Source organism: Rhopalosiphum maidis, chromosome 2 (assembly GCF_003676215.2).
Source record: "Rhopalosiphum maidis isolate BTI-1 chromosome 2, ASM367621v3, whole genome shotgun sequence".
NCBI classification, from domain to species: Eukaryota; Metazoa; Arthropoda; class Insecta; order Hemiptera; family Aphididae; genus Rhopalosiphum; species Rhopalosiphum maidis.
Window position 1 is genome coordinate 14,731,708 of NC_040878.1, and position 22,332 is coordinate 14,754,039.

General features: G+C 25.8%; 3 protein-coding genes across 7 annotated transcripts; all 3 read left to right on the forward strand.

Moving 5' to 3' along the window:
• Nucleotides 1-5,635: 5,635 nt before the first annotated feature.
• LOC113550960 (zinc finger MYM-type protein 1-like) lies at nt 5,636-7,595 on the forward strand. The gene is made up of 2 exons (XM_026952932.1): nt 5,636-7,531; nt 7,590-7,595. The coding sequence occupies exons 1-2, from the start codon at nt 5,636-5,638 to the stop codon at nt 7,593-7,595; spliced, it is 1,902 nt and encodes a 633-aa protein (XP_026808733.1).
• A 153-nt stretch (nt 7,596-7,748) lies between these two features.
• Nucleotides 7,749-8,190, forward strand: LOC113554643. The gene has a single exon (XM_026958579.1). It carries the CDS (start codon nt 7,766-7,768, stop codon nt 8,093-8,095), a length of 330 nt encoding a protein of 109 aa, XP_026814380.1. The 5' UTR covers nt 7,749-7,765; the 3' UTR covers nt 8,096-8,190.
• Nucleotides 8,191-10,240: 2,050 nt separating this feature from the next.
• Nucleotides 10,241-21,453, forward strand: LOC113552250 (origin recognition complex subunit 1). 5 transcript variants are annotated; one of them, XM_026955025.1, is made up of 24 exons: nt 10,241-10,447; nt 10,619-10,783; nt 11,654-11,722; nt 11,798-11,872; nt 11,932-11,997; nt 12,641-12,766; nt 13,477-13,545; nt 13,606-13,686; nt 14,133-14,180; nt 14,261-14,344; nt 15,925-16,050; nt 16,570-16,638; nt 16,706-16,789; nt 16,938-16,985; nt 17,066-17,137; nt 17,536-17,661; nt 18,024-18,217; nt 18,875-18,977; nt 19,062-19,232; nt 19,295-19,444; nt 19,516-19,631; nt 19,689-19,850; nt 20,833-20,957; nt 21,036-21,453. In XM_026955025.1, the coding sequence occupies exons 2-24, from the start codon at nt 10,619-10,621 to the stop codon at nt 21,197-21,199; spliced, it is 2,493 nt and encodes an 830-aa protein (XP_026810826.1). In that variant the 5' UTR covers nt 10,241-10,447; the 3' UTR covers nt 21,200-21,453. The 5 variants fall into 5 exon arrangements, with proteins under 5 accessions (XP_026810826.1, XP_026810827.1, XP_026810828.1 ...); XM_026955026.1 differs by having other exon boundaries at nt 15,928-16,050; XM_026955027.1 differs by lacking the exon at nt 11,654-11,722.
• The last annotated feature ends 879 nt before the right edge of the window (nt 21,454-22,332 follow it).

Here is a 22,332-nt window from a genome sequence, read left to right on the forward strand (position 1 = left end):
CATTAAGGTGGCACCAGTCATTATACTCAATAGTTACGCTGCCGCTGCGAATGAAATAGTCATGCCTATGCGACCAACGATCAACACTTGATTTAATTTCCTAAAATCCTAAATAGTTTCATGATATACAACTTTTCCATTTTCCTTATTTTTTTTTTTTTTTTATTGGACTTACTAAACTTATTTTTAACTTAAAATGTACTCTTTGAAAATCCTAATATAAATATATATAAGTTATATTTAGAACCTTTCCACTTTAATCGGTGAATTATATAGATACATGGTTTATGCAAAAAACTACGGGACAATGGACAGGGATACTGGATATCCATATCTTATTAGTTATTATTTGTACGATTATTCTAATTTTAAGTATTAATATACTCTATTATATACACAGCGCCGGATCTATAATATATTGTTTACCCGGGGAAAAGTATAAAATTAGCACCTGTCGTCTATCGTATAATTTGCATAGACCTTATACTCAGTAATTGTAATCTGTAAGTACACAGACTATAAATTGTATTAATATATTAGCAATGCAATATACCCAATAAATAGGTACAGAAAAAAGTGTTTATTATACTGATATACACAAATAATCCTCGTTGACTTTTTCCCATTATTGGTATGGGAAATGGAGATATTCATAAAATCGTAACCAAAGTCAAATGAAAAGTGATATTTATAGAGAGTATTATAATATAACAGTTTTTATTTATTAATTTATTATATAGAGTCTATTGTCTATACTCTATATAATAAATAAAAACTGTTATATTCACTTAATTTTTGGTTATTTGACGCCTCCCTACCAAAATTTCCCGGAAAAGTTTGCTTTCCCCCTAGATCCGGCCCTCTATATACATATTATTATTAGTAGTATAATAAATACAACTATATAGATTATGAACGTACCTGGAATCAGTTACAAAATATGTTAGCGTTTTGTGTATGCTTCTAAAATAATTCACGAAGTTGTTGTATCTTCATTTGCGAATTATCTGCTTTTTTTTCTGGTAATTCGTGTATACTTCTTTCAGCGACAGTTTCACTTTTATCTGTTTCCATTATTGGTTTCGTCAAATATAATTCGATAGAGTTATGTAATCCTTCCATTTGAATCGACTTCTCGAAAACTTGCGATGTGATACGTAAAGGTTTACTTATAGAAAATAAGTAGAATAAATAACTTTCTATCAGAAAGATGAAAAAAACTAATTGTTTTTTTAAATATACTATGAACACGATTTTTTTGTCAAAAAGTACAATCCAATGAATGCTATAAGACAAATGGTTGTTTAGAATCGAATATTAACGGTTGCTAATCGAGTAATAGGTTCATGCAAATAATATAATCGATTTTTGTTTATTTCAGCCGTATACTATAAAGAACATTTATATAAAAATAAAAATAGAATCATTTAAATAAATATAATAAAATTAACTTTTATTCTCATTCCAGAATAATATAATATGGTACGTAGTACTGTATAGTAGTCGAAACGAAACCGTTAACCTGTAGAGTGCGTCTTGATCCGTACTCGATACAATACTATAATAGATATAACTTTTAGTTTTCAGTGTCTTTAATCTGTTTATAATCATAAACGCACATATCTATCAGTTGTATATCTATTTACTATTTAGTAATTTAGTATACGTCTTATACATGGTATCTAATATTTATATTCTAAAGATGTACAGCCGTATGGGCAATATCTTATTTATTAATCTTCATTTTCTATATTACCTATTGCCTATTGATTATTACATTGGCGGGAATCGGAGGGGGGGCTAATATAGGTACTGAAGTTAAGATAATATGTACAAATTGTATAATAATTTTTTTTAATAATGAAAATAAAACAATTAAACGCTATATTATATTATAAAAAAATAAATAGAATTCAATTTTGTTTTACTTATACTTTAGTTTATACTACTTATATGTGTTTATTTAACATTGGAGATTTAAGAGATAAGTAGATAATTAATGGATGAAAATAATATGAAATATTGGAACGAATGCAGTTTAACTCCAAAGTGATTTTTGTGAATTTTTTTTCTTCAAAATGTGTTTTTGGGTTTTTGCATGCTTAATAGTATGATGGTAGGTTACTTAGGTAGGAGAGTGTGGTGTAATGGTACTTTAAAAAAGTCTGTCAAATTGTCTGCGGAAGTTTTGGTTAAAAAAACTTCAAAGCTTCAAAATCTGTTTATTAAGTTTAAAATACCAAAAATAACATTTATGATTGTTTATTGTAAATGTGACTTTTGGTGGAATCAGAAATTATCGATTGTACTTAGTTTATATTTTATCGTAATAAATAAAACTACGACAATTAACTAAGAAAACTTTTAATTATTAATACATTTTGTGAATATAGGTAAGAGCCACGTCACTAAAAGACTCATTAATACAATATGTACAACCACTACAACCAATAAAAAGTAAAAAAATGTTTATTTGCTCATCACCTTTTTGATTCGTATTTAGGTACTTTTTTTTTTGCTCGACAGTTGCCTGAGTGTTCAAAGTGACAAAATAATATGTACAACTTATAGAAATTACAGAACACACACTAACAACGGAATAATATGTAATTTAGACTTTTGTTATTCAATCAATCAAGTAATGATTTATGGATACACTCGCTAATTGCATGTAGGTACTAGGAAGGTACCTACATGATATAGAAAATAGAAATTATCTTTAATAATTTAAGTATAACTTTATGAATATTGATAACACCTTTAAGATGTATTTTAGAATTTATTGGTTTAGGATTATTAATAATTTACATCATTTTTAATTAGCTAATGCTATCTATGTTCTGATTTTTGACTATAAATAAAATTGAATACGTCAATCGTCATTTTTCTATACTCACTATTATAGTCATTATACATACAAATAATACAATATTTTTCAACAGATGGAGCTATTTTAATCATTGATAAATATTTTTTTAAATGTATGTATAAATACTATTATACAATGTATTAAAATCAAAATTATTGCTAAAAATAGTTACGTTTATGTAAAAATATCTTAAAAAATTACCAAACTCCTAAAAAAACGTTTGACATTTATTTTACTGTAAGCATTATGAGTGACTTTTTTATTAATACTTCAAATGTCTAGTGGAATTGTGATGCTTGAAATTCGATCGTATAATTTAACCAACATAGGAGATCTCATCTAAAAGCGAGTACGTAACGTAGGCCGTAGTCTATCATTTTGATAATTTCAACAATGACCGTAATATTGTTATGGCTCCATAAAATAAACAGTTTTTAAGTAGTGTCATAGTATGATGACTTTTCTCACTTTACTCACTGATTGATTCGACTGTGATGACCACTGTGTGTCTAATTATAGTGAATAGGTGTAGAGTAACAGCCTATAATGGCTATTTCCTATTGGCTATATAATAATATACATACATAGATAATATTATACCTAGTCATAGTGTACCTACTGTGTAGTCTAATAAATGAACTATCGAATTTTCTATTCTGTTTAATATTATTAAATTAAATATTTTGTTATTATTGTATTGTACATTGTTTAATGTTTTTTATAGAATGTGTACAACGTTTATTATTTTTATTATTACGTCTCCTTAGTATCTAAGAACAAAGCAAAATCAATTATTATTAATCATATATTTATGAAACCTTCAACTATCGAAGCAGAAGCATCCCTAGATTATTTCGAAGTTGGTAAAAGTTTTTTAACTCAATTATTAAAGAGGTTAATGTTGTTTTCAAAATTTGAATTATTTAATCTTAAAATCAAGACGCGTCATTTTTGAGAACAGAAATTTGATCTTGAGGTGTCACTGCATTGGACCTCGAAGATTTCAGGACGATACTACCAACAATGAAGTTTTAAGGTTTTTTCGACATACTACGAATTCGAAAACCGAGCTGACAACCCAAATCCTTTATTATTGATGCTATCATTATGAAACCTTCAAGAATCTAATGTTAAAATCTATGTTTTAGAAAATAAAACTTAGATACAGAATTTTAGAAATATTTATTTAATTTACTTAATGTATGCGTGCATACTCAATATTACTAAAGACAGTTTCCTCAATGAATCTGGGGGTCTATTTTGGAATTTTACATTAGCACACTAAAACATTAAATTTACATTACAAATTAGACTAAACGGTATTAATGTATGATAATACTAAACCTTCTAAATTTTAATTATCGAGAGCAATAACTCATAGAAGACGAATACATCAATACATGTGATCAAGAAAATAGTTAAATTGTATTGATAATAATATTAGAAACACTGGTTAGCATATTAGAGTACAAAACTATAATACAAGGATGTTTGCTATATTGACTGGTTTCTATTTTACATTGAATTTTAATACAATATTGAGCTATTGATACAACTTTCAAAATAATTTAATTAATATAATTGTTTTTTTTTCAATTATAATAGCAAGATACAGTAACTGATGTATGCATGTATACACAGGGCCGGCGGAAGGCACGTGCGACCTGTGCGATCGCACAGGGCGGCAATTTTTTTAGAATTTTAGGGGCGGCATTGTTTATAAATAAAAATATGTATTTTTCACCACTACTCACTGTAAATCTAAAATAAAAATAATGCTCATTATATTATTTTGACTGGAACTGTGTCATTGTATGTAGTACCTAAGTAAGAGCTATTAGTAGATAATTAGGTATAATATAATGTGCGGGCAAGCCGTTAGCATTGTCGCTCGGCGTGTTTCGCGATTATCTAATATCTTTATGGTTTCCAATTAGTAAACATGAACCGAATCAAATCATGATAAAGATCCCCAAAATCGTATATACAATAATCAATACTCGTAATTTATTGTCAGCGATACAAACTAGTTTACTTATGACGATTGACAACTATCGAACTATACGTACCTAGTATAATGTCATTTGTTAACGAGTCGTAGTGTCAACGATTATAGAGTGCTGTGCATTGTGCATATTATTTAGTCGATCAACATTCAACATTCAACACGTCATATTTTAATATTAATAATTTGGTGAGTAATTTTTTTATTTTAAATAATTGTAATATTATTAATATTAAGTAGGTAATTTATGTAAATACAATGAAAAATTAAGAAAAAAGAATACATCCCGATATCTGATTTTAAATTTTGAATGTATTTATATATTCCTAATATATTTAGGAAGTGAATTTTTAATTTTCAAAATTAAAAACCTATTAGCTATATTATTATTTTATTATTTGGGTTGACTCTAGGAATTAGGATAGTCAATAATAATAATTGTATTGTTTGTTTGGGGTTTTGAAAAACTGTATTATTTTCATACATTGTGTTCTCATTTTATGTAATTCAACCGTATACATACGTCAACATATATTTAAAAAAATTTTAGTAAATTACCCTTTTTTTAAAACTATCACATTTTTTTTTTAAAGAAATTTGAGATGATTTTTGTTAGAAAATGACAAGTGTCAATTTTCATGTTTCTCGGCAAAAATATTAAATACAGACTCAAAGATCATTTATCCATGTTTTAGTGACATGCTTATTTTTAACAAATTATATTTTTTATTTATGTAGTAAAAAGTTAAGAAAGCGCCAATATGTCGGATGGTAGACAGCGACTTTCAGGTGCAGAATATAGGAAAAGAAAACGTGAAAAAGAAGCTGTAATTAAAAAACAGTCTAATTCTATCAAAAAATTTTTAACGGGTTCTTCCTCTTCATTAAATATTTCAAATGCTGTAGTTGTACAACCTAGTGAAGTTGTTGACTCTTTCTCAGTTATAGATGCCACTGTACCTTCTGAAACTACAGTAGCCAAAAGTTCAACAGAAAATGTTATCAGTACAGACCCTGCGGAATGGCCTTTAATTATTAATAACGACTTTAAAACATTGTTGGTTGAAAAAGGCCCTCCTGCTCCGTTAAATGCAAATTTTGTATTTCCTTCAGATGATCAAGGACGAAAATTCACACAATTTCATTACAAACGAAGTATGAGTAATGGAGAAAATGTCACAAGAACATGGCTTGTATACTCTATTTCCAATGACGTAATATTTTGTTTTTGCTGTAAACTATTTGATAATTCAAACTCTAAGTTGGCTTTAGAAGGGTATAATGACTGGAGGCATTGTACACAAATGTTAAAAGGACATGAAACATCAAAAAATCATTTGACCGCATATAGTACATGGTTAGAATTGTCATTGAGGTTAAAAAAAACAAAAACAATTGATGACGTAAACCAACGTATTTTAGAATCTGAGTGTAGGCATTGGAATGAAGTTTTACAACGTATCATGTCGGTAGTACAATTTCTCGGTCATCAAAATTTAGCTTTTCGTGGATCATCTGATCAGTTATTCAAACATAATAATGGAAATTTTTTAAAATTAATTGAACTTATGGCTAAGTATGATTCTGTGATGGCTGAACATGTAAGAAGAATAATTAATAGTAAAAAAAATATAAGCCATTATTTAGGAAAAGATATTCAAAATGAGATGATTAATTTATTAGCTCAGTCTATTAAGTCTCGCATAGTTACTATGGTTAGCGAAGCGAAGTATTATAGTATTATACTAGATTGTACTCCTGATATAAGTCACTCGGAGCTCATGACTATTATTATTCGTTTTGTGTCAATTGAAGATTCAAAAGTTACCATACGTGAACATTTTCTTGGTTTTATTTCAGTTGAAAATAGTACTGGAGAAAATCTATGCGATGTACTTTTAAATATATTACGTGAGCTGAATATACCTTTGAGTAATATGCGAGGACAAGGATATGACAATGGAGCCAATATGAAAGGTGTGCACTCCGGAGTCCAACGGCACATTCGAAATATTAATCCACGTGCATTTTTTGTTCCTTGTAGTGCGCATTCCTTAAATCTTGTTGTAAATGATGCCGCAAAATCTTCAAAAGAAGCTGTAGCGTTTTTTGATATAATTCAAAAAGTATTCAACTTTTTTTCTGCCTCAACTATTCGTTGGCAAATTCTTTTAAAACATGTTAAAGAACTAACACTCAAACCATTAAGTCAAACCCGGTGGGAAAGTCGAATAGACGCACTTAAACCGTTTCGAAATTACATAGGTGAAATTTATGATGCTTTGTTTGAAATATCAGAAAATATAAATTTAGATCCGATGGTAAAACATGAAGCTGAATGTTTATGTAATCTTATTAAAACATTTAAATTTATTTGTTCTGTTGTCATTTGGTACGACATACTTAATCATATAAATCCAGTTAATAAATTAATGCAAAAACCAAATTTTGACATATCTTTAGCTTTGGGCATTTTAGAAACTTTATTGAAACATTTAAATGAACTGAGATCTGAAGAATCTTTTGAGAAAATGATTATAGATTCAACAGCACTTGCGACGGAAATGGGAGTAGAGTCTGTTTTTGAGAACTCACGGGGTAGAGTTAAACCACGACGTACTCGTAAACACTTTGATTATGAACACAACGATGAACCAGTTATTGACCCAAAACAGCAATTCAAAATACATTTTTATTACTTTACACTTGATGTAGCTATAAATAGCGTGAATAATAGATTTGAACAACTAAAAGAACATAATAACAATTTTTCGTTTCTTTACAATATAAAAAAAATAAAAAATCTTACACATGAAGAACTATTAAAACATTGCAAAGACTTACAAATTCTTCTTACCGATGGTGATTCAACAGATATCAATGGAATTGAAATGGCCCATGAATTAAAGTCAGTATCAGCTATGGTTGATGATAACTTAACACCTTATGAACTCTTAACATTTGTGATAAATGCAGGTGACTTTGCACCAAACCTATCCATTGCCTTACGAATTTTGATAACATTACCAGTATCAGTGGCAACTGGTGAAAGAAGTTTTTCGAAATTGAAACTTATCAAAACATACTTACGCTCAACAATGAAAAACGAACGACTTTGTGGTCTAGCCATGATCTCAATTGAACACGAAGTTGGTCAAGAATTAACAGAGAAAAAGTTAGTCGACGATTTTGCTAAGTTAAAAGCAAGAAAACATTTATAAAATTATGATTTATTGTTGTATGAATTATTAATTGTAAATATGAACTACCATTTATTTTTATAAATGTAAATAAAAAACTTTTGTGAAAAAAATATTAAGTGTAACAATGTAAAATGTAAATAAATAAATTGATTATTTATTTCACCGTTTAAACTCCTATTCTCCTACAATTTAGTCCAGTTTATAATTAATTTTGTATAAAATAAATAATACTATGTACTAATTATATGACAAAAAGTATTGAAAGGGGCGGCATTTTATTAACTGCACAGGGCGGCAAAATACTTAGCGCCGACCCTGTGTATACAGGTCAATTAGGAGATTATTCTGTTTGGAGAAAACATCTGAAAATTGTTTCTACTATAACATAATTATATATGGTAAGGTAGATGAGTTTGTATTATCTGAATTACTGTAGTGTGTCACTTAATTATTATAAAAGTTATTTTATCCTAATTTTAACCTATATTTTATTAGTCTGTAAACAAAAGATTTATTTGATATGAAGATTATCATGACTAATATTATTTCTTTTTACTTAACTCCTTATAAGGTATAGAAGGTTTTTATTTATCTTTTGTCTTTTTAATGTGTCAACAAACTAATTATTTTTATTTTAATGATTTTTACACTATATAAATTCAAATTTTCATCTATAAAAACAAAAAAATGGAAATAGTAAATTTTTGTATAATGGATATTTACATTCCTATAACTAACTGTTTTATATTCAAATCTTACAAACTTTACAAACTCTCAATTTCAATTTTTTTAGTACATAAATTAGAATTAAGTAATTTTATTTTATTTTGTATAATCACAATACGAAACAACTAACTCTAGAATCACTAGAATCAAGTACTGATTCAATTAAATGAACTTGTCAATTGCGATAACTTACAATGAATAAGTTTAATTATGATTCTTATGATTAAATGACTCACTAAAAAGTGTGAACCAGTTCATTTAATTGCGCATTATTAAATCAATTCACCAAAGTAAACATATCTCATCTCTACTATTTTTTTTTTTGTATTTAATGACAAACATTAGCAAAATATAAAATATATTTATATTTCAGCTATATAATTTTTAATAGATATATAAAGATATTTATAATTTATGCATATTTTATGTGTGTATTTTATGTAACTATGTATCTTATAAATAATATATATATATAGATTTTGATAAAATAAATCATAAATGCAATTTTTAAGTTTTATTTATGGTTTATAAATTATGTTGAATTTACAACTGATATTAATATGTATGTAAGTTTTTGAAACTGCATTTAAAAAAAAAAAAATTGACAGTTGACTGAGTAACACTATAAAATATATCACTTTTTTTTTGTTATATTGTTACACAATAGTTTTTGTAAAGGCTCATTGAAATTCTTAAGTTTCTATCAAATGTCTATCAACAAATACAACTTATTAACAAGCTTTTCTATTTTCATTTGCGTTTTCTTGGTCACCCAGTGGTCCAACGAAAGTTTATCATAGAGGTTAAATTGTTCTACAAGTAATTCTACACCAGAATCGGTTTTTCATTTTTCCAAAAACTCGTTATTTCAAATGTTGAGTTTTCAAAATCGTTTGACCCAAGTACGTACGTTTTGAAAATCCTTGATAACAGTTTTTCGAAAAATCAAAAATGTACGACTTGTTTCTTGTTAATTCTTGGATATAATCCACGATTAATCTACGGTATATTATATGTTCTATATCAGGCACGTACACAGGGGGGTGTTTTCAAATACCCCCCGAAATACTTGGGTTTTTGTATGGTTATTTACTTATTCAATTTTAATGTTAATTTTGTTATATCAATGTTTGTATTTTAAAAAAAGTAGTTTAAGTAAACCTAATTTTCATAAAAAATTTGTTGTATATTTATTAAAAAAAGTTCTACTTTTCACTAACTGATTTTCAAAAAGACCCCAAAATCTTTTTTCTGTGTAAGGCAATGTTCTATTATATCCTATAATAATCAGGTCTATGATAATAATATATAAGTGTATAATCTAAATTTATTATAGCCACGCTTTATCATGGATGCGCGCGTCGGTCATATAATTGACGATAACGTTTCCCGCGCATTCTTTACTTCTTTGTTGTCGTGTTACATTTTTGATTATTGTTATTATTTATTTTTTAGTTTTACTGTTTTTAGGCTTTGTGCCTCTGTCAGTACCCATGACAAAATAAATTATTTTGTCATGTCAGTAACATATTTTTTTCTTCACTGATAGACTTGTTGACGTGTAGAAATCTTAGTTATTGTTCTATTAGTGTAATAAGCAAAATATTAGGTCTTTTGGTAATTATATTAATTATTATTTAGAAGGTAAATATTAATTATTATTATACTATATCAGGTAAATTTATGTTTACTCTTTCTTCGCTGTTATTTCTTGTATTAAGTTTCCTTTCTGGTCTTACAAAAAAAAATTCTTTACCCTTTGTTAAATTCAATTAAATATTAATTATTATTAAGACATATATTTTTGATTTTTAGATGGTTAATTCATCATCAGAAAAAAGTTCAACTCCTTGTACTCGGCTGAGATTGAAAAATGAATTGTCTTCTTCTAGAAGGTCATTAAGATACAAAAATTTTAATGAAATATCAAATGAATGTGACTCGCATAATAATTCTTCAAAAACAAAAACTCCACAATCTGTAAATATAAAAATAAATTAATATATATTTGATAAGGTAATAAGGTACTTAATATAGTAATAGTATGAGTATAGTAAATACTAGTCAATCAATAGGGACGGAGTATTGCTAATACACAATATAATCGCTTAAAAATCAAAAAAATCATAATCCTGTGAAGGAAATAAATATATTAGATCTCTACTATTTTTAGGAGTAAGGAGACAAATAATCTTTTTGCCCCTACCACTTGTACTAGCACATTACTCTATAACAGCAGTTGTCAAACTTTTAGGTCTCACAGACCACTAAATTCATAACTTTAATTCTACAGACCACTTATACTTTATTCTAAAAAGTTTATATTTTTGTAGTATTAATACTGTTGCGGATCTTTATCCAAAAATTTTGATCCAATGGCTTTTTTATTTATAACAATTTTAACTTGTTTTAATTATTATAAAACAAAATGTTTAGCAATAATTTATTATGATTTCATTGCTACATTATTTGCTATTTACAAAACTGAACCTACCTATAGTGATATAATACAATATTTTTGTACAAACAACTGCTGGCTAATAAAATAAAATTGCAAGTAATGTTAACACTTCTGTAGACTGCCAAAACTTTCTTGCAGATCATCAGTTTATAATTTCTGGTCAAGAGAATATAAATTAGCCATTTTGCCTTTTTAAACTTATTATGCAAAGACTAATATTAGAATTAGGACTTTATTTTTGTATCATGATGTTAGTTTAAAATAAATATTATTTTACTTATATACCTAATATAAAATCATAATATATAATATAATGATGTAATCAATTGTATTTATGTTTAAAATTACGATTTATAAAGTCTGAATGTAAATTTTGTATTTAATTTTAGACTAAAAAAGTAGACACTGTAACTGAACCAAATAATAGACGTCTTGTTGAAGATACAATTATAGAATTAGTAAGTTATACCTTATTACCTTAATATGTATACTTAGTTAAATTTATTATATTAATATTTTATTTTTTTAAATAGTGTGAATTAAAATTGAATATAAAGCGTGTAGATGAATCTAATTATGTGTCAACACTGTCTCCTAGCATGTTAAAAGTATGTTGTTTTTATAAATATTTTAAAATACAATATTAACTTTATTTTTTATTTTTTAGATGACAAATGAAAAACTTAAAGATAATGGGTTGGATAAATTTTCAAGTCTTCCATCTACACCAAAAGTATGTCATATTTTAAATATGTGTATTCACCAACCATAAATTAACATTATATAATCAAGGCACCCAATCAATCTTATAATTAACCTTATGCTTGTTAAATAAAAGCTTAAATTGTTGGAGTAACAACATAGTATATTTTATACATTTAACATAAAGTTATTACTTAGTATTTGAAAAATAGAAAATTATATGTATTTGGTAGTAATAAAGAAGATAACATCAAACTCTCGTTAATTTATAATAATATTATATTGTCTCTGTAATAACATAACAAATTTACATTTACTAGAACACTTTGTTTTGTTAGCTTTAATATTAGTGTAAATTTATTTATTATCAAATTTACTCTAATGTTAAAATCCCCTAGATAATATTTTGACCATAAAATGTTACAATAGGCCAATTTACTCTAATAACAAAATTGGTTATAATATTGATTATAGTATAGGCTATTTTATAATTAATGGTTATATCAAACATTTATTTTCCATGTTTTAAGTTTATAAGATTATTAACATAATATATGAGTGTGGAGTCTGTTCCATTTACTAATCCATTTTGCTCAAATTAGTTTAAATAGTGTATATTTATTAGAAGTTAAAATCTAATCAGTTCAATTTTATAATTGTATTGTATATTACAGGTGAATTCAAGGAAATCACTGCGTTGGAGTGAACGTCACGATAATGATCTTTTAAATTTAGTTGAAGAGGCTTTGATTGAGAGTGACATTACTGATACTGAAGATGAATTATCAAACATACCAAAAGTAATGATTCTATAAATAATACCGGGCTTGAAACATACATTTTATATTAACATGATACTTGTCATCGTTTTTAGAAAATCAATATTCAGTGGCGGCGGGCATGGGTGAGCCATTGCCCTCCTTGAAAAGTCCCTGGCCCACCCTGAAATTGTATGAAAGTTTAAATTTTAAATATTGAAATTTCCATCAAAACCTATATGTTTAAAATATTTTTTATTCTCTTTTATTAATCCCACTGAATATACGTAATCAATAAACCCCTGATTATAAGTATTATATATTGGCCCTTCAGTAAAATTACGTGCCTCAAGTTGGCCCTACCAGGCATAAAATCTTTGCCCAGCTACTGCCAATATTGTTAATAATTATATTATTTATTACGAGAGAATGCATAATACGAATCATGCATCTAAATGAAAAATAATGTATGCAATTTTCCTACTATGTGGCTAACGTTTTGTATAAAAATGTGCAATGAAAGACAAATTTCTACTGTTGCCATATTTATGCTCTTGTGACACTTAGTATATATTCTAATTTTGGAATTCATTATACTGAAAATGATAAATGATTAATATTTTTATTGAATTCCTTAAATTATATATTAAAATTGAGAACCTAATAGGTCAACACCATTAAACAATTTGTGTTTTAAGCCCTGAATTATATTATAAAAATAGTTTTTTCATTAATTTAATGTAATTTTATAGAGACGGTCACGGAGAGTTTCTTCATCATCTTCTAGAAAATCTAATGATGTTACTAATATATTATCAACTGTATGTAAACAAAAATATTTATGAAACTTTCACCTATAACTATAATATTAACATTTGTAGAAACGTCTAAGAAAATCTGTAGATCGATTTGGTGATGTGATAGATTTGAATGAAATTGAAACACCAGATTCTCCTGAAAAAGTAATTAAATTTCATATTTTAATTATATTACTGCTTTTAATTTTGCTTTGAAATATTTTAATTTATTGTTAAATATAATAAAATACCAATGTAAACCCCAGTATGTTTAAAATATAATTAGTAATTACAGTGTAGCATCAATTATCTGCACTACAATATTTTTGAAAAAAAATCTATTTTTATTTTATATTTTTAAATTTAAATGAATTATATTATTTACTTTTAACATATATATATATATATATATATATATATATATATGTATATATATTTGTTCATATTATACTTTTAAAGTACATTAGTTTTATTTTTAATTATATAAAATATTTAAATTTAATTTATTGTATATTTTTAATCATTGTTTGTTTATTCAAATCTCCATCAGTTCAAATAGTACAAATAATCGACACTCCACTGTATTATCTAACTTAAAATTTTAATTGTAGAAACGCACGAGACAATCTGCTGATGAAAACATTAATACTCCTAAAAGTGTAAATATTTAATTTAGTTTTTAAATTTATATTTTATGAAAAAAAATACTTTGATAATTCATAACATTTTCTGATATTAGAATAAAAAAGGTAGAAAAATATCAATAATTGACGAAGGTGAAAATGCAGATTTTAATATTGATATTTTGAAGACTCCTATAAATGTAAGTACTTAAAAGTATTATTAAATTAAACACAAAAATTTATTTATAAATTTTTAAATGCAGTTTATGTAGCATTTAATTTTAATATCATAACCAGGGCCTGGATTTATATGCAAATGTTTATTTTTCTATAATTCACCTAGAATAATTTTGATTATAAATGCCGACGTTTCGTAATGTGTAGACTCTATGGTTAGTTTTTTTTTTTGCATATTTCTTGCATATTTCTTTATAGTTGCATAAAAGTTGCATATTCTACAATTCGTAGATTTTACGTCTGTAAAAATATCTACTAGTCTAGTCAAATTATCAAATTAGACCAAAAATCGTCAAAGTTCGGAACTAATTCTATGAAAGCTTGACTATGATTTTTTTTTTTCTTGTACGTATCCCTCCACCCATCTTTAATGTGTGGTGCGCCCTTTACATTGTTTTCGCTTAAAAGAGTCAAATTTTCAAGTTACAATAAAAATACTTATTATAAAAATTAAAGACCATAAAATTTACCATGGAATAAATAATGTTATTGGTTATTCTGAATTTTAAATAATACTTTACTTAATTTATAATATTTTTATATACTTATACAATGTAAGTGTTTACAATATGTGCACATGTATGTGTTTTTTTAATAAATTTTAGCAAATTTTTATACATAATATATTTAGATTGTGTACATTTTTACTCAAAACCTTATACTTTGTTAATTTGTAAAAAAAAATATCTTGTATATTTTTTACATATTTATGATATGAAACTGCATATTTTATTGATTTTTGTTGCATATAAATCCGAGCCCTAATCATAACTATGAGTTCAGGGGCGCCTCATATATCATGAAAGTGATTGCTTCATTTCTTAAATAGGTGAAGGGGTATAGTAGAATTCTAGGGGTTAAATGGGATAATAAAGTTAAATAAGGTGTTTTGTATAATAATTGATGCCTGATTGTGTAAAAATGAAGTCCATACCTTTATGTATTTTTATACCATATTAGATGACTGAAACGATTGGGTAGGTGAGAAAAAATTTTTAAATTTTGCATATAAAAAGTCTGAGTTTGGTGCCACTATATCGGTTAGTATTGTTTAAACTTATTAAGCCAAGCAAAGATAATTTCATAGTATCGGTAATAAATCATTTTAAGTTAAAATCATATGGATATAGGTTATGGAATTGACAGTACCATTGCCACAATTATATATATATATATATGTCAATATTAGCATAAATATATGAAAAGCAAATATAATTTACCTATAATATATGCATAATATACTTTTATATATCTGTTTTTTAATTAGTATTGTCAGCTTTAATATTATACTTCTATTGAAATTGACTTGTTATCAAAAATTACTCTCATATAATATTTAAGTTAACAGTACAAAATTTATTATATTATTGATTTTTTGTATTGTAAATCTTTAAGATGAATATAACATGTTGGGAGTGTGGAGTCCTTGCATATTATTTTATACTATAAATTATAAAAATATTTAAAAATAAGTTTAAATGTTGTATATTTAATAGAAATTTAAATCTTATCTGTTTAATTTTATAATTATATTATATTATAGAAGAATTCAAGAAAATCACAGCGCTGGAGTGAACGTCATGATAATAATCTCTTAAATTTAGTTGAAGAGGCTATGATTGGTGGTGACATTACTGATACTGAAGATGAATCATCAAACATACCAAAAGTAATAATTTTATAAATAGCATTGGGCTTAGAACAAAAATTAAGTATCAACATGATACTTGTTCAATTTTGTTTAAAAATTGTTAAAAGGATTTAAAGAAGATAAGAGAATCTGCTTATTTTCAAAATATATTTGATGCATAATTAAATAAAACAGTATTACAGTATTTGGATAGAATATTAGAATATCTTGTGTTCTGCTGATACTGGTCCACAATTCAGGATATTTTATTTCATACATCAAACTTTTAAAAAGAATTTTAATTGATAAACAATCTATTATTAGTATTATTGATAATAATTATGTATTTTAAGTTAAGTAACCAACAATGAAAATGGTAAAATATATTTTATTATTTCTGTATTGAGTTTACCCAATTAAATATTAAAATCTACTATAATCATCTAAAACTGTAATTGAAATGAGAATCTAAGACCAACAATTGTATTAAATAATTTTGATTCCAAGCCCTGAATTAAATGAAATTAGTTTTTGTATTCATTTAATGTAATTTTATAGAGACGTTCACAGAAAGTTTCTACGTCATCCTCTAAAAAATCAAATGCCGTGACTAATACTACACCATCTGTATGTAAAAAAAAAAAAAATAATATTTATGAAACTCTCCTATAATCAAAATGTTAAACATTTGTAGAAACGTCTAAGAAAACCTGTGGATCGATTTGGTGATTTGGTAGATTTAAATAAAATTGAAACACCTGATTCGTCTCCTGAAAAAGTAAGTAAATTTCATACTCAAGCTATTTTAATAACTGCTTTTAATTTTGCCTTAAATATTTAATTTTATTATTAAATACAACAAAACTGAGCATACTCCAATATGTTTAAAATATAATTATTTTTCTGACTTAAAATTTTAATTGTAGAAACGCACAAGACAACCTGTTGATGAAAATATAAATACTCCTAAAAGTGTAAATATTTGTTTTAGTTTTTAAATTTTTATTTTATGAAAAGCAATATTTTGTTAATATATACAATTTTCTGGTCGTAGAATAAAAAAGGTAGAAAAGTATCAATAATTGATGAAGATGATGAAGCAGATATTTGGAAGACTCCAAAGAATGTAAGGATTTTTAAATGAAGTACATATATTATGTTAATATGCTATTAATTAAATTTTAAATAGATTTTAATTGATTATCATAATCATAGATTAGTATTGTTTAAACTCACTAAAACAAGTAAAGATAATCACCTAATATCAGCATTTAATTATTTAAATTTATAGCCTTATAGGTTAATATTATATTGACAATAATATGATAAATACCTGAATTAATCTTAATACAAATGCAATCAACCTATAATATACTCTTTTATAGCTTTACTTTTTAAGAAACATAACAAAATATAAGTAATTTATTTTATTTTTGTAATAAATAATTAATAAACAATAATTTAGAATTTAATAGTATTGATTATAATTAATATTAATTAAGTTATTTTCTCTAAAATTTTCAGAAACATTTAAGACAATCTGTCACTCCTCGTTCTGGCTCTAGAGTGCGTCGTAGTATTTTACAAGATATACCAGAAAATAAAGAAATTGAGATTTCGACACCAAAAACACCAAGAAAAACTCCCAAAGTAAAAATACAATTTTAGTAATACTAGTTTGGTACACACCTGGGAAAAATATTGAGACATTATTTTCAGAACAATAACCAATTGATGCTCATATTAAATTTTTAATTTATATTTATGCTCCCAAATATAAATCTATAATCCACCTGAGAGTGTATTTTTCGCGAAGTTTAAAAAAACTTTTTACCTCAATTCCGATGCTACTTAACTAAATAGTTTTTGTAAATCAAAATATAAATGATGTACTAAATTACTGAATACTGGGATGTGTATTAAATTAGTACCAAATATTTTAATATTAATTTATAGATATATTTTTAGTAAAAAATTCCTTAATAATAAGTTTTAATGTTATATTCTATTAGACGCACGTTAAAAACTTGACAGCTTCAGTGAGTAAAAGATTGGATAGTGGAGCGAGAATTCCGTGCAGTCCTTTAGAAAAAGCAAGAGCAAATTTACATTTACATGCTGCTCCTAAGCATTTACCATGCCGTGAATTTGAATATAAATCTATACATTCTTTCTTAGTTAGAAAAATTAATGATGAGTTAACTGGGTAAATTGATGAAATTTATATTACACTGTTTACCATGGGCGTCACTAAAGTTCAAATTCTGGGGTAGCAAAATAAAAATTATCTACAGCAAATTTACATCGCATTTATTTTTAGAAAATGAAAAATTATTTTTTTTTTGCCAATGTATGTAGTATTAAGTATCAATGTTATAATATTGATAATTCACAGTTTATGGCAATTTATGAAATTGTTGGTAGAGGACACAGAATAATAATAATACAGAAACAACAAACCAAACAGCTCACAAAGAAAATAAAATTATTAGTTATCAGTTAAACACACTATTACAATACACGCAATTGCCGTTTAGTATGACGTTATATGAAAGTAATAACAAGCATGACATATACGATATACACTAGTCGTCCGAATTGGACATCATAAAATATAAATATTTTGGACATTGGACACAATCACAATTATAGTTAGTCTTAAGTCTACGTTGTACACACTTGAACAATAAACATCAAATATGTTTTTAAAATCCAAGACTTTTTTTGGGATAACAAAACGATACCCTTGCTACCCCCAAAAAAATTTTGGGGTAGCAAAGAAACCCCTTGATACCCTTTAGTGATGCCTATGTTGTTTACTATATTTAGTAATTAATCATTTGTTTACATTATAATTATACAGGAGTATGTATATCAGTGGTGTTCCTGGTACTGGAAAAACAGCAACAGTTAAGAGAGTAATAGATTCACTAAATGCTGATTTATTGATGAAACATAGTTTTAAAGTAATTTTAAACTTAACTTATACATCTTAATAATAATTTTTGCCATATGATTTATAACCAATTTTAAATTAATATTTTATTTAGTTTATTGAAATAAATGGTTTAAGGCTTGCCAATCCACACCAAGCCTTTTCAGTCATATGGAAAGACCTAACTGGAGAAACAGTATCATCTTCTCGAGCTCAAACACTTCTTAATGACTATTTTTCTAGCAAAAAAGTTAAAGAGTTGTCTACAATTTTATTAGTTGATGAAGTAATTTATTATATTTAAGTACTCAATAAATTATTTTTAATTATTGAACTTAAATTTGTTAGGTGGATCATATTTGTAATCGTAAACAAGATGTTGTGTATAATATACTTGATTGGCCTAGTCAAACTGGTTCAAAAGTGGTTGTAATAACAATTGCTAATACAATGGATTTGCCTGAACGAGTGTTAAGAGGATGTGTCACTAGTAGAATGGTTGATTATACATTACAAATTGTTATATAATTGATTGTTGTTAAAGATTTGTTATTTCATTTTCTTTTTAGGGATTGACCCGATTAGTATTCAAGCCATACACATTCCAGCAATTACAAGAAATAATAATGAATAGATTGATAGGAAATTCTACATTTGATCTAGATGCTGTTCAATTAGTGGCAAGGTAATAATTGTTCATTAATTTGTATATTTGATTTAAAAACATGTATTTCCATAATAGGAAAGTAGCAGCAATATCAGGTGATGCAAGACGAGCTCTGGACATTTGTCGTCGAGCTATTGATTTAATTAAATCTGAAGATGATTCCCAATTAATAACCATTAACCATGTAAATCAGGTGTTAAATTCAATACTTTCTGGTGTTCGTGTAACTGCTATCAGGTATATTATAACAGGGCACTGTGTGGATCTATATATTATTTAAGATAAACTTCTTCCCAATAATATATGTGTGCAGGCAGCCTGACTCCATGAGGGTACTCTGACTCTTATGACAGTTGGTTGGTGACCTGCATTGGATGCAAGGTGTCCTATAAGCCGAAGCGAAATGTTTTTTTTGTTTTAATAACAATTGTAGTGTTTACTGTTTTTGATATATAATAAAGTGGCGTTAAACTACATTTTACAATATAGTTTTTAATTAAAGGTATTTAACAGGTATAACAGTTTATCATTTTTTACATTCTTGTTATTAAATTTAATATTTTTATAATTTATATTAGGGATGATTAATTGTCATTATTCAACTTTGTTAAATTTTGATTATATTAAATATTTTACTATAATTTTCCAAAATTAACGCTGCTTGGACATTTTCACGATGATGTTAAAATAGTATTAATTTTTACAAATATATGCTTTCCTACTGATAGTTTGAGCTATTTTATTTAACATTAAACATTTAATTATCTTTATGTATTTCTATTCAAATATTTTTATTATTTAAGTTCTAGTGTTTAAAATAGTTTTTTTTATAAAAAATGGATTGTATCTATTACAAAGCTTATTGTCAATTTAAGCTAATGTAGATATTTTACATATATTTTCACCAACCAGTAGCAGATAATTTAAGAATTTAAACTGAATAAACAATTGTTTAATAATAGGACATAATAATTATAGTTATACAATAGAAATGATCAAAAATGTACCATACTAAAACTATAATTCTATAATGTATCAAAAAAAAAAAAAAGGTAAAGTGAATTAATCTTATAATATTTACCTGTATTAAATGTTTTTAATAAAGTATTAAAGAATTAATTTACATTTCAAGACATTATGTATTGAATTTCAATAGATTTAATATATTAAATACTTACATTAGTATTGTTGAAAAATATAAATTTCAAATTTTTTTCAGGTGTTGTTGTCTTTTTGAACAATTTTTTCTCAGAGCACTTAGAGATGAAACATCTAGTACGGGTATCGAGCATAGTACTATTGAGTCAGTTTATACACAATTGAAAAGCATTTGTTTGCTTGAAGGTACTTTTTTATTGTACTACCATAAATATAGTTTATGTCCAAAAATTAATTACTTTTTTTTATCATAATATGTATCAGGTGAAGAGTTGCCAAATGAACAACAAATACTTATAATAGCATATAGATTAAGGGATAGCGGTCTCATTTTTTTGGAAAAGAAGAGATGGGACATATTCCGTAAAGTATCACTCAATGTTAGCCCAGAGGATATCAGTTACGCTTTAGATAAATATAACGATTAGATTAGCTTATAATAATAATCATATATTTGTATTATACTATTTATTTTTTCTTACTGTGACTTATATACTTGGTATACCCATTTTAAATTTTCATTTCATTCATTAGAATATTTTGTTAATTTATATTTTTAATTTTTTTTAAATGTTTTACACTTAACAACCTGTAAGTACATTAATGTAACAATATTTTTTTAATTTAAATTGTATTTGAAATATTTATTAAGTATATTTTTGTATAGATCTTCCACTTTTTATTCCAGTCATATTATAGTCTTGTTTTAAACATTTACTAAATTTATAAAATAAAAATAAATAATAAAGTATCTAGTCATGGACTGGAACCATATCGGAAATAATCAATTTTGGAATTAGAACTATTAAAATATATTGTGAACCATCAACCATATTTAACTAACAAACTGACGTACGCCGTCAATTATCATTCCCAACAACCTTCCTAGAAAACTTAGAAGAAAATGGCCAAGAGACTTATTTAATTAAAAATAAAAAAAACTGCTTCTCTTCAAAACCCATTAAATGAATAGCTAAATTTTTTTTTTAAGTTCTTAGTTTCTGAATTTATTACTTGCTTATATTAAACAAATATAAATTCTTAGAAAACACTGAAATACTTATAATTACCATTAAAATCATCTATGTTCAATGTTAAACACGATTAAAGATAGTACTACCTTTAATCGTGATGTTAAACTATCTCTCGATAAGTGTTCATCAATTAAAGAAACCACCCAGCGGTGGCCAGTGACATTACCAGTTGATTTGTTTTTCATCATTATTATTAATTTTTTTCAAGTTTTAGTAAGTCTGTTTAAATATTTTCTGTATTTTATGTTGAAAATATATTAGATTAACAGGATGTCTCACCATCATACAAGTTGTCTCATCTTAAAATTGTGTTTCATGGCAGTTATGTAAAGCAGTTTTCATTTAAATGTTTAAATATTAGATATCAACAAACTTAAAAATAACAACATAATCTGTGGCTTATTAAGAATATTTTAATTTTTAAATAAGTAACAAATATTTTTAATTAATAAAATTGTACATGCTTAATAATTATTTCTTACATACTTGTAAGATGGAGTCATCTCATATGCTAGTGAATTGTAAGA

Excerpts from the sequence above, each read along its gene's own strand:
- LOC113550960 (XM_026952932.1), top strand. The coding sequence starts at position 5,636 with ATGTCGGATGGTAGACAGCGACTTTCAGGTGCAGAATATAGGAAAAGA.
- LOC113554643 (XM_026958579.1), top strand. The coding sequence starts at position 7,766 with ATGGCCCATGAATTAAAGTCAGTATCAGCTATGGTTGATGATAACTTA.
- LOC113552250 (XM_026955025.1), top strand. The coding sequence starts at position 10,619 with ATGGTTAATTCATCATCAGAAAAAAGTTCAACTCCTTGTACTCGGCTG. Across the intron at positions 13,546-13,605 it reads TTACTAATATATTATCAACT|AAACGTCTAAGAAAATCTGT; the intron begins GTATGTAAACAA and ends TAACATTTGTAG. Across the intron at positions 16,986-17,065 it reads ATATAAATACTCCTAAAAGT|AATAAAAAAGGTAGAAAAGT; the intron begins GTAAATATTTGT and ends TTCTGGTCGTAG.